At 33.9% G+C, this 12,632-nt stretch overlaps 1 protein-coding gene across 3 annotated transcripts in view; it reads left to right on the forward strand.

The window, feature by feature from the left end:
* LOC129754342 (E3 ubiquitin-protein ligase HECW2) overlaps window positions 1-12,632 on the forward strand; it is a 165,848-nt gene that overhangs the window by 107,861 nt on the left and 45,355 nt on the right. Inside the window, exon 1 of one of the 3 annotated variants that reach the window (XM_055750348.1) lies at window positions 4,283-4,457. The exons of the other annotated variants lie outside the window; for them this stretch is intronic. Coding sequence (XP_055606323.1) covers window positions 4,345-4,457 — 113 coding nt within the window. The 5' untranslated portion in view covers window positions 4,283-4,344. Of the gene's footprint in view, window positions 1-4,282; window positions 4,458-12,632 lie in introns of those variants that run through there. 3 annotated transcript variants of the gene reach the window in all.

Here is a 12,632-nt window from a genome sequence, read left to right on the forward strand (position 1 = left end):
GATAATAGAAAACCTGATCGAATATCCCGATATCCACGTCCTGGTTCCTCCGCTGTTGTTCTTTTTGCATCTTGATGCATGGTTGCCCAGGAAATTGTGCGTCTTAACTAATCGGCCCCGGAAGACGTTCGTGCTTCTGCACCCGGCAAAGATTGACCTTGTGGGGGGTAAATTTACTCCATATCATGACATAAATCTATCATACGCTGACTTACCATAATGCTAGTTTCCTGTGAGATCCTGCCAGGATCGTGTAAATAAACGTCGCGACCCACGTCGATTTACCGGGCAGCCAGAGTAGGTGTACTTTTCCCAATTCCAGAAACTGTCGGCCTTCTACACGACCGCGCTGCCAGGAACTGGTAGAGGAAAATGTTTCCCCATCACCGGAGAGCGCTTGCTTTTTGCCACCGATGTCAGGAACTATCGCATGAGCCCTAAAAACAGCGATACGATCGCTACAGGTAACACGTATTGGGCCCCACACTTACTTTTTTTTGTTTTGGCTGATGAACACTATAGTATTCAAGTAACACACAATCTATCATAACAATAAAGTTTTATTTACTACATTTATGGTTCAATACCTAGAATCAATCATACATTTGTAGTTGAATCTATCATATTTACAATTTAATCGATTATACCACTCAGGGCCGTAGGAAGAACCGGCTCATGGGGGGGGTTTTGGTGACAATTTTTTTCCTATAACAGTTTTGCTTGAACAATGCATACATAAGGAATATAAAAAAAAAAAGTTTTATATAATCATTTAGGTTTGAGTTTTTTACATTCAAAGAGAGGAATTTATTCTAATTTTAGAAAAGAAGTTTTAGAAGTTGCCGATTTGTCAAGAAGTTTTAAAAAAAAAGGGATTTGAAGATTCATTTCAAAGAAAAACTTTTTATATTTACTTAAATTAGAAAGTAGGAAGCTAATCCTTTTTAAGCATGACCATTTGAGGCATTGGTAAAAAATTATCAAATATTTAAAAATAAAAATAAGAGATTAAGTTTGCGGTTCAAATCAGATTTATTTTCTTCTCGATTAAAATAAAATTTCAGTTTGAACCATTTTAAAAAAAGAATCTGCAATATAAATAATGTTAAACAAAAAACCTGCAAAATATGCTTTCAGTTGAATTTTAACTTGAAAATAAAATACAACATTTTTGGCCTGATAAAATTACCATTGATAATTTATTTCATGTTTATAATCCTGTGAAATAAAAAAAAATCCTAAAATTTGATTTGAAATTTGTGATTTCTTCTGGTTTGTGTTTCAAATTAACTCTGATTTAATATAAAATTTTTATTTTCAATCCAGAATCAAAATTTTTAAACTGCGATTGCCTGTAATTTGAATCCTCAATGAAATGCTCCCATCAATATTTTAGTTTTGATTTTAAAACTTAACTTCGAGTTGAATCATAGTTTTTAACTTTGATTCCGAATCTGAGTACTGTCTTTTAAACATTTGAAAATTTGAAAACGGTTTTTGCAATTTAAGCTCTAGATAATAGTTCTCACCATTTATGAGCCAACAAGCGAAATTTAGATCAGAATTTTCAACCAGAAATCTCTTTTTTGAATTTTGAATTTTAGGCTTTAAATGTGAATTCTTTCTTCAGATATTTATTCGAAATTGAACTTGTGAATCTGAATGAAAATTGCGAATGATGAAACTGTTTAAGATTTTTCAATTCTGGATCAACATTATGAAACTTTGTTTATTTCCAATTCTGCATAAGAAATAAAGTAAAAATTACAAATCTCATAAATGGTTTGTAATTTTAAATACTTTTTCTTAATATGCCGAAATGATGAGTTTCGAATATAGAAGTATGAAATCCAAAACCGAGATTCGAATCAGGATTTTTGCGCAATGATGATCCAAGTTCAGTAACAATATACCGGATACAGAATCCGAACTCTCATCACAGACATTTAGTTTTAATTTAAATTATTTTTCTGCTAGTATCCGGGCCTTAACTTTTGTTTATCGAAATACATCAGTCAATTTCAGATCACATCACAAAAAAGTTCATATAATTTTGTTAAAATTTACTCAAAAACTTAAGACGCAAAATACATCATTTTCGTGACTAAATTAATTTTTTTTTTATTTTGCATAATAAGTGTAAAAATTCTAGCAAAATCTGAATGATTTGGCAAGTTTAGCTTATCCCATTTGAATATGATATTCGGCATCAAATTTCTATTAACAAGTTAGAAATTTTTAGAAACACTGAAGTAGAATGATTGACTTGGGATAAAATTTTTAGGTTTTGTCTTTATCTCTGAAAAGATATTGTTACTCTCCTGTAATTTTAGTCGATCATAAAAATTTTATTGGGAATTTGTAATTTTGAGTATAGAGAAGAACATTTTGCTTGGCGTTTTTGGACCCTCATGGGGGGGGTTTAACCCCCAAAACCCCCCCCCCCCCCCCGTTCCTACGGCCATGATACCACTACAGTTGAATCTATTATATTTATAGCTGAATGCCTAAAATCAATCATACAATTGTAGTTGAATCTATCATATCTACAGTTGAATCAATTATACTATTACAATTGAATCAATTATACCATTTCAATTAAATCTATTATATTCATAGTTGATTGCATAAGGTCAATCAGCAGTTTGTAGTTGAATCTATTGTATTTATAGTTGAATGCATAAAATAAATCATACAGTTGAATGCATTATATTGATAGTTGATTGCGTAAGGACAATTAGAAGTTTGTAGTTGAATCTACTATATAAGTAGTTGAATGCAAAAAAATCAACTGCATTTCGATTATTGGTATAACAAGTTGAAATAATTGCAACAACTGTCGTCTTTTTTCTCCGTGAGCTTAACTTAGGTTGTAAACCAGTTTTGACGAAAATAAGATCAGAATTGCTCCAGTTGTTTTTGTTAAACGTTGATTTTGTATAGAAGCCCAGTGCATTAGGATATTAAAAATTAATATTATTCGAAATGATTATAGAATTTTGTTTATTTTCTTAAACCAAAATTCTTGTCATTTTTAGGCTAACCAATGAGTGTCAAACATCCGATATCCCTTGCATACCTACAACTTCCCGACGGTTTTGAATTAATTTTATCGTCACCCCGTATCATTGAACAGAAACAGCAACAACGAAATCCAAACAAACAAAAGCTTTGATCCTTTCGATTTTTCCACGCCATTTACGGTTTATCGTAATGTTTACTCGCACTTATCGTGAATCGTTGCGAGCGATATCGGAATAAGGGAGTAAATGTACCTGCTTGCTACCACCTTACTGGTGATCCACCACATCGAACCCATAACGATAAACACCCTTTGGCCCCTTCTTGACTTTTGCTCCACGAGGTTCACTGAGCGTGGAATTTTGCATGTGTGACACATTGCCAACCGAGAGAGTCCGTAATTCTAATCTAGGTTCCCTACCTCCCCTTCTCTTGGTGTGATCCGATACGCGGGTGCGATTGTTCGATAAGCATCTACCCTCTCCCTTACCTTAGAGCAACTGTCCCGATAATCGAGTGCTTTAAGTTTGTGTAAAGGTGTAGAAAACAAAAGTCCGGGGGTGGGTACACTGAACAGTACAATTTGTCGTTTCTCGTCTCATGTTCCGATGAATAAATTTACTCGGAAAAGATCCTTATTTGTTCTCTATTCTATATTTTTTCCGATTTAACAGTAAATACGTCACACTTTCCAACCTTGCTCCGATTTTGTCATGTTATGACAGAAAACATAACGAGGGGCACTCGAATACTTAAGACTCATAAGACTATAACTTTTTGGAGGTTTTTGAAATTAAATTAGTTGAGTAAAAGAGGAAATGCAGATGGGATTGTTTTAGAACAGAAATTATCCATAAACAACAAGGATTTTTCCGTTCCGTGTAAAAATATCAACAGCAAAATTTGCATTCAAAGGGATCTTTCCCTTTCACCACACCGCGGATTATTCCCCCATTATATTGGCTCGAAGAAAGATATCCGTCCTTGTGTGAACAATGGTGTGAAGCTTGGCTTCCAATCAGTAAATCGATAAGCGTCAACCGGTGCACAGGCAAAGTGCCACACGCAAATTCTGTATGGATATCCATTAGTACCTTTTACTAGTAGCCTCAAACGTCAAGCTTCGAATCCGATCGATTGTTTTGACAGGGGTGCTAATTTGATTCCAATGCAATTTGACTGTCAACGACGACGACGCCGCCGGTTGATCGCGTCGTCTTGCTTTAAACGATAGTTTGGTGTTTGTTTTTAACTACAGTTGTTATTGTTTTTGCAACCATCGTCCCTCGAGTGGAGGGCATTTGGGTTGTTGGCTCATCGGAGATGAACATGCTAGCCGGTGGAATTGGCACCGGAAGGGTTTCTAGTTTGGCGGGTTGCGAATTATTCGATGATGGAGGACTCACGATTGAGTTGGAGCTGCCAAGTGCGAAAAGGTAATTATAGTGATAACAAAACTATGCCGGAATGGTAAATAATCCACTCGGATAGGCAGAAACGTGATAGATAAATTTAATTAACATTTGTTTCGTTATCGGGATTGTCAGTGCGTTCTCCTGACCTATCAGTTTTATTTTGTTTCCAATGTTCTGATTATAGGGACGTGGTAAAGCAAAAGAAACCTCTGACTAATCTGTTAAAAATTTCAGCGTATTAGTCATATTTTACAGTTTTCAAAAATGGCCAAGTTCGAGAGAAAAATCTTGAACGTCCTAAGATCAAGTACGATTCAGGCCATGATAATTTTTTCCTTCAAACGAATACCAATAGATACATATGGAATCTCAATAAAACTGAATATTTCTTCGAAAAGATTTTTCATTAAAATATCGCTAAGCGAACATCTGTCGATGATATGTTGGCTATCGTCTTACATATGCTAAAAACCACCAACCAATAGAAAGAGTACTATGTATGCCATGTCGAATACTCGATCTCATGAACGTTGCCCAAGAAGACAGAAACGTTAACCTCTACGCCACGGGTGGTGGCTGCCAGCTTTCTATTCTTTTGCAAAAGAAGTTGGTGTATGAATTTTGGATACGGTCCTTAATTTCCAATATCGAATTTTCTATAAGATAAGACTCACTTACACTGTATCATAAAATTGTCCGTACAGCACGTACTTTGAAATCCAAACAATCAAAAAGTGCACTTTTTCAGTCAATAAAAATACTACAATTACATCATTCGCTGCAGAAACTAGTCCTTTTTGTAGATTAGTATTAAAAATGTTTATGAATTAAACCGAAAAAATAATCCAATTAATTTTGTATAGAAAGTCCCAAAAACGACGCCGAAAAATTGTCCGTACAGTGAGGCCTTTGTCAAATATTAGTCAAATAAACAGTTATGTGTCAGTTTGTCAAACGCAGAAACGTGAGTTGAATCTCAGCAAAGACAATTTCCAGTGGTCTGAGCGATGAATACGGTAAAATAAACTTTATTTAGCATAAATCAGTAGATTTCAACAATATGTGGATTAAATTAACAGGAAAATGTCTGCTCCTCACAAAAAATACCCGTTGACATCCGGAAACTGATTGTTGACCTGAAGAATGGCGGTAAAAGTTTGTCCGAAATTGCATGTATAGTAAAACGGCCACGATCGTCGGTTCAGTATGTCCTTCAGGACTTTAAGAAGTCTAACTCCCTGGAGACTACTCGTATAGGCTGATGGTTGGTTCGATCGTATTTTCGGATCAGAATCCAACAATCATATTTATATTCCTGTAGATGTGTAATATGACTGATAAATCTACTTAAATATTTTTCTCCGTGAATGAATTTCAAGTTTCCGGTGCCATTTGCGCTGAAAGCACCCCACACCATTACATGACCACCACCGTGCTTAACTATCGGTCGCAAATTTTTCGGATCCAATTCTGTATTTGGATTACGCCATACTCTTACATGTCCGTGAGACCCAAACTGCCAGAACTCTTCCGGTTCCAGGACATACTTTTGAGCGTATTCCAGCCACTTTTTCTTATTCTTAGCAGATATTACGAGCAACACGTCCTCGGTATTTTTAGTCATGAAGTATGCTCAGTTCCGTTTGAGTATTAACCTTTATGTTTTCAAAATTCTTCAGGCTGTCAGCTAGTTTCGGGGCACTGATTTTAGGATTCTGACTGATTTCCCTGACAATGATGCGATGGTGACGATCCGTAAGCTTCAGTTTGTGGCCTCTTCCTGGAGTAGTCTCCCTCCAGGGAGTTAGTCTTCTTAAAGTTCTGAAGGACATACTGAACCGACGATAGTGGCCGTTTTACTATACCTGCAATTTCGGACAAGCTTTTACCGTCATTCTTCAGGTCAAATATCAGTTTCCGGATGTCAACGGGTATTTTTTGTGAAGAGCAGACATTTTCCTGTTAATTTTTGTGGATTTAATAAACAGGAAAATGTCTGCTTCTCACAAAAAATACCCGTTGACATCCGGAAACACGAAAATCTACTGATTTATGCTAAATAAAGTTCATTTTACCGTATTCATCGCTCAGACCACTGGAAATTGTCTTTGCTGAGATTCAATTCACGTTTCTGCGTTTGACAGACTGACACATAACTGTTTATTTGACTAATATTTGACAAAGACCTCAGTGTACGGACAATTTTTTGGCGTCGTTTTTGGGACTTTCTATACACAATTAATTGGATTATTTTTAAGGTTTAATTCATTAATATTTTTAATACTAATCTACAAAAAGGACATTTTTCTGCAGCGATTGATGTAATTGTAGTATTTTTATTGACTGAAAAAGTGCACTTTTTGATTATTTGGATTTCAACGTACGGACAATTTTTGATACAGTGTAGGTTGCCTGATTGCCAGGATTTTTCTCAGATGTTTTTACTTTATTTGCGAAATCAAACCAAAATTTAAATTTTTGAGCAAAGTCTATACAATAAGCTGGCTGATGTGTTTCGATGTGAAAAAAAACTTTTCGAGTTGTTTTCTTCTTGTCGTTAACTGATGATTTCCCAAATCTGCCCGGATATTGCGCTGCTTTTGGGTTGAAAACTTTGAATTCGAATGCCCAAATTTAGCAAAGTTTTTAGATAAATAAGCTCGGATTTCCCCTGCCCAAATAAGTACGGAAAATATCTGTTCCATTTTTGAAAATGAAAATCAAAGTTTATGGCCTGAGACCGGATTGTGAAATCTGTATCCAGTTTATTATTCTTGATATTCATTTCGGTTCATCATTGGGGCAAAATCCTGATTCGAATCTCGATTTTTCATTTAAAACTAAAATAAGATTAATTTTTCACGTTCGAAACTCATCATTCCGGAACATTTAAAGCATATATTTAAATAACCAAAAAATTTTTAAGATTTAACCAATGGTTCCATGTTCAAAACCAAAGTGATACAGCTTTTGAAAGAAAAATTGAACCATTAAAACAGTCGATCATAAACCAGTCTTTGTTTTGTTTACCTTTTGTACTTTTGTTGCGTTTATATCTAATATTATTATTCCTAAAAAAATGTAGTTTGTATTTTATATTATAAATTATTGAACATAAGTTACTAAAAAAAGCAATACATAAATAGTGTAATAGTAAATATCTAATAATAAATCTCTTCAAATGAAATTTTTTTTGCACTAGCTGATTTTACCCGGCCTTGCTCGGGTTCACATAAAACATAAATCTAAATGAGTCGTTTGACTTTTTGAAATTTTGAAAGCTTTTTGTTCATCATTATAACAAATTGCACCATGTTTGGCCATGTGAGCTTTGTAAGTTTAGTTAGTCTTCTTAAAGTTTAAATTGGGATTATTAGCAAAGTTTGCCGTTTTCATATTATTAAATAACTAATAGTTTTTAGGGTTGCTAATAGAAATTTGAAAAAAATTCCCTTGAATGCTTATCCATTCTATCACAAAAAACATTTCAATCTAAGGTTGCCAGGTTGAATTAAAATTTGAGGTAAGTCCGGTCTGGCCCGGTTTCCCGGATGTTTTTGCAAAAAGGCCGGATTTTGCCCGGATTTATTCACATCATTTTTAAAACGCCATATAAACTGAGATTTTATAGTTATTATAATTTTTCATTTTTACGTTCAAAAAGAAGTTTTAAATGGCAAGTTTTAGAAATAATCTTGACCCGTGTTTGGAAGCTTGATATACAATTAAAAATCTGCTGATGTGGTTTGTTGAAAAAAAAATATTGCAAGTATATTTTTCGTTATTTTTACTGAATAATTCTGCGGTTTTGACCAAGTTTGCCCGGATATTGCCAGGATATCGGTTTGAACATATTGAAATCAAATGCTTGATTTGGCCAGGTTTTTTGATAAAATTGGCTGTATTTGTCCGGTCCCGATACGGCAATTCTGGCTTACACCCAAATTTTTTGGGAAGCTTGAATTGAATCAATTTTTTTTTATCAAATGATACAATTTTTTTATCTTTTCTATGGGTTATCTTATCCCATGTATTAAGCTTGTAAACAAATATTAACGACCTCTTTTCAAGATCTTCCATAGAATGGAAAACCCATTTAAGTTTTATTTTGTACTTAGAAATTTCTAAATAGATTTCCGCTGAAATCTCTGAAAGATTTCAATGTGCTTTTTAAAATTTCTTATAATTGGATGGTAGAATTGAACACATCGATGATCAATAATAACTTAAAATTTTAAAATTAACAAATGAAATTGAATTGTTCAAAACTAAAAACTTCAGATTAAATTACTAAAAGTCTCGTGCGTTGAATTTCGTTTTAATTTATTGCATAAAATGAACGTTTAATTGTCTGATTCTTATTGTAAATTAAATTCCTACACGCAATCAAAGTGTTGAAATCGCAGCCTTGAACCTATAACTCTCAGTTTTATTAATTGTTTCCCTATGAGGTGTTCCAAAAATATGAAAATGGATGGTTCCTAAAAGCTGGAACTTTAGTTTTCAGTCCAAATAGTTTTTCAACTGAAGAAGTCAATTTTTAATGAACATGAATTAATGTATCCATACTTTACACACTGCATATTCTAGTAGATTCTCAACCACTGTTCTTCTCAATATATTTCTAACAGGCGAGTAGTTTTTTTTTATCCTAAATGAAGGCTCATTATTGCAATCAAATGCCTCGCACCGGTACCATGTGCTTTGAACAGTAGAAGGAAAAAACACCCGCCAAAATTTCCCCTTTCAAATTTTTTATGCTCAGCAAGCTTTGATGTGCTTTCCAGTACACGACTCTGAATGGTCGTTTCTAATGGCTGGCCCATGGTGATGGTGAAAACAATCCCGCCAAAGGAAACGAAAATCGGTTGACAAATGGATGCCATGACTTTTGATTCGTGGGAATAAAAACATAATTTGTATGGGAGGGTCCCTTTTCTTAGGCGGGAGGGGCCCAAAACTAAAACCTCGACCTTTCTCATGTCCGTTTACATCACTGTACCAAATTTAAAGCTGATCGGTTAAGCGGTGTGGATTTGTATAAGGTGCATATATATATATACAAACATATAGGTATAGCCCAACTCATCTTTATATATTAGATGAGATTCATATTGTAGTCAATTTCGTTAAATAATACATTTCCCAAATATTTGTGTTCTCAGCATGACTAAAATTTGCTCGCGTTTACTTTTATTATCATTTTGCTGCCAGACATGCTGAGAACAGTAGCGTCCATTACCAGGGGGCTCAATTGAGCCTTTTGGTGTGGGGGAGTGTGGTGGGCCGCTACAAAAAAAACGAAAAAAGCCTTCATTTGATTCCTTGGAAAAATTACACAAGAAAGGTCTATTTTAAAATAAATGCAGTTTTTAATAAATTTTTACCTAAGAAATGAAGGTAAAGCTTATTTGCCGCAATAAAAATGAAAAAAATCATAATTCGAAGTCATCGATAAGCGTATTTTTTGAGAAATAATGGCATGGACCATCTTACCCCGCTGGTGTGTCTTGTACAGTTTTCTCCTACCATGTTTAATTCTAAAAAATATTTCTTGGCTTCTGATGTAGACATTAACTTCAGCTTTCATATGCATAAGACAAATATTTTTTTGGACGTGTAATATATGAACTACATCAGTTTTCCTGAGGCATGTTTTTTCGGATTTTTTTTTTCATGCTGAATAACAAGTAAACTAGAAGCTTTAGCTATATACAATGTTCTAAACATATTTTACTGACATTACAAGGTTTCTATTGGTATAAGTTTAATATGAAGTTCGTAATAATTCAAACGACTTAGATAGATTTTACATTTGGAGTGTCAAATTGCAACTCTAAGTCGGAAAAGGGAGTTTTTTGTCCAGGCTTCCAGGGTTCGTCCATTAAAAAAAGTAAAAATACAATATTAAAGAACTTTTGAATTCATTTAGGGTCCCCGAAGAAATTTTTGTATTTTTAAGCTTCTGAAAAAAGTTACAAGCCTTCAAACTTGCAATAGTGTCAAAATGACACTCTAATGCGGATGAGGGTTAAGGGGGGGGGGGTAGGGTCTAACGGGTATAAAAAAAACACCATTTTCACGATTTTTTTCTAGAGCTATCGTTCAAACAAATGTATTCAATTTTTTTGCATTATACAAAGCATTGTTAAAAGAACATTTAGTAATTTTTTCTAAGAAAAATATTGAAAAATGAGCCGGTGACGGAGCATTTTCGAGGATGCCTTTTAGAAAACAGGATTTGCGGTGGACACTGTATCTCAGCACAGAATCATCTGATGTCAAAAAATCAGAGCAGAATATTTTTAATAAATGTTTTTCTGGACCCCAACGTTTTTATTTATCTTAAAAATATTTTTATGATTTTTTTTGTGGCTGTTTGAAGTAAAAAACTACGATTTTTCACTTAAAAATCCGCCATTTTTCACCTCTAAAATCTCCCCAAAGTAAAAAAAAGAAAAAAGAAACACGTTGGGGTCTGGTATTTTATATGTAGAAAATATGTTCCAAATTTGAAAAGAATCGGATAAGTAGTTTTCAAATGACGATGTCCACGGACTTTAAAAATGTGCTTTCCAGAAAAACGCGTTTGAAGTTTCTGCTCTTGCTTTCTTGCAGTATTAGATAGGAGGAGATAAAAACCTATAATTTCTACAGTTTTGCTTCAATTGACTTGAAAATTTGACACAACATTTCTGAAATGTGTCTTGAAAAAATGTGTCTTGAAAAAAATAAAAAAATCGATTTTTTGAAAGTGTTAGACCCTACCCCCCCCCCCCCCCCCCCCCTTAAACTAGAATGGATTCTTCTCAATCTTTCGAATTTCGATCTAAGTTACTTGAAAACTGATACTTAACTTAATAGTAATCAAAAGTGTTACCTCAAAGTACTTGTACAGTGATGACTGGAATCGGTGCCGCGAGGGACTGTCCATCAGGAACGTATGTAGTCGACTAAACATTGTTGGTTTTCTTGTATTCCGATGACCGTGCAAGGAGTGCGAAAACGTTTCCAAATTGCTGCTAGTTATTGTGGCTGCCTCTTAAAAATGAGAATGATATTTTACAATTTTGCGTAGCATAAATTAACATAAATTGAACTTACCTACAGGCCCTCAATGGCATCAAGGCAGCTAAAAACTACCATTCATCACGATCTTCAATAGATTTCGTAAACTTTCTGAAGCACTTTAAGGAAAAATGCAAAAAGGTCGCTTCAACCACATTGTCGAACTGTTGTGTTGCGACTTTTTGCATGCACGGCGATTTAGTACAATGCAAATAATCGTTAAAACCAAATTACATTCGAAAATGAGAAAATCATGATACGTCTTAAATTCATTGATCAAATGAAACCAAATGTTTTCCTAACGTAGAATACATGTTATCAATCGTTTCCATCAATTAACTCAGTTTTGTTTATATTAGTTCATACGACCTAATCAAAAGAAACTCTAGATTTATTCTAATTCATAAATGTTTGAAAAAAATTCAATTTGTTCTTCCAGGTTGTCTATAGTTGGTTCCGAATAAAAAAAAAGTTACAAAAAACAATTTTATTTTTAGATTGCTTATAATTTCAGCCAGCTTTGCAGTATTTGAGTGCTTCTTCAATTTTTTAGGTTGCCCAGAATACCTACATCTATCCGACGATATATAAATATGTGGGGGTCCAATGTACATTTTGACCTCCATCCCGGATTTTTCATTCATTCTTTTATTTCATATTCAAATTAGAAAATCTTCAACTTCATTCCCATGCAGGATGCAAACATAGAAAAGCTTCAAAATGAGTTCAATAATTTATTATTTTATGTCAAAACATGCTTGTGTATGAAATTTGATGATCATTTCCATAAATTACTGTGGTTTTGTCGTATTTAAAATTGATTTTGTTAAGAAATTCCTCGTTCTGAGTTATCAAACCTAATAAATGGTTTCGTCAAAACTTATTTGTATGGCGAATTTCATAAAAATCAGTCGAAAACTCCAAAAAAAAAACATAATATTTCAAACAAAATCTGTGAAGTTGTTTAGATTCTAAAACAAAAAACTAACTACCCTTGGATATTAATCTAACTGGCAGGTCAAATTTTTTCTATACCCCTTGAGAAAGTTTAGTAATAAAGCTTAGTTCTTTTAGAAATGGGTCAGTTACGAATGCGTGTATCTTAAAAACCATTCGTTTGATCTAAAT

The sequence above is a fragment of the Uranotaenia lowii genome, chromosome 1 (genome assembly GCF_029784155.1).
Source record: "Uranotaenia lowii strain MFRU-FL chromosome 1, ASM2978415v1, whole genome shotgun sequence".
Classification (NCBI taxonomy): Eukaryota; Metazoa; Arthropoda; class Insecta; order Diptera; family Culicidae; genus Uranotaenia; species Uranotaenia lowii.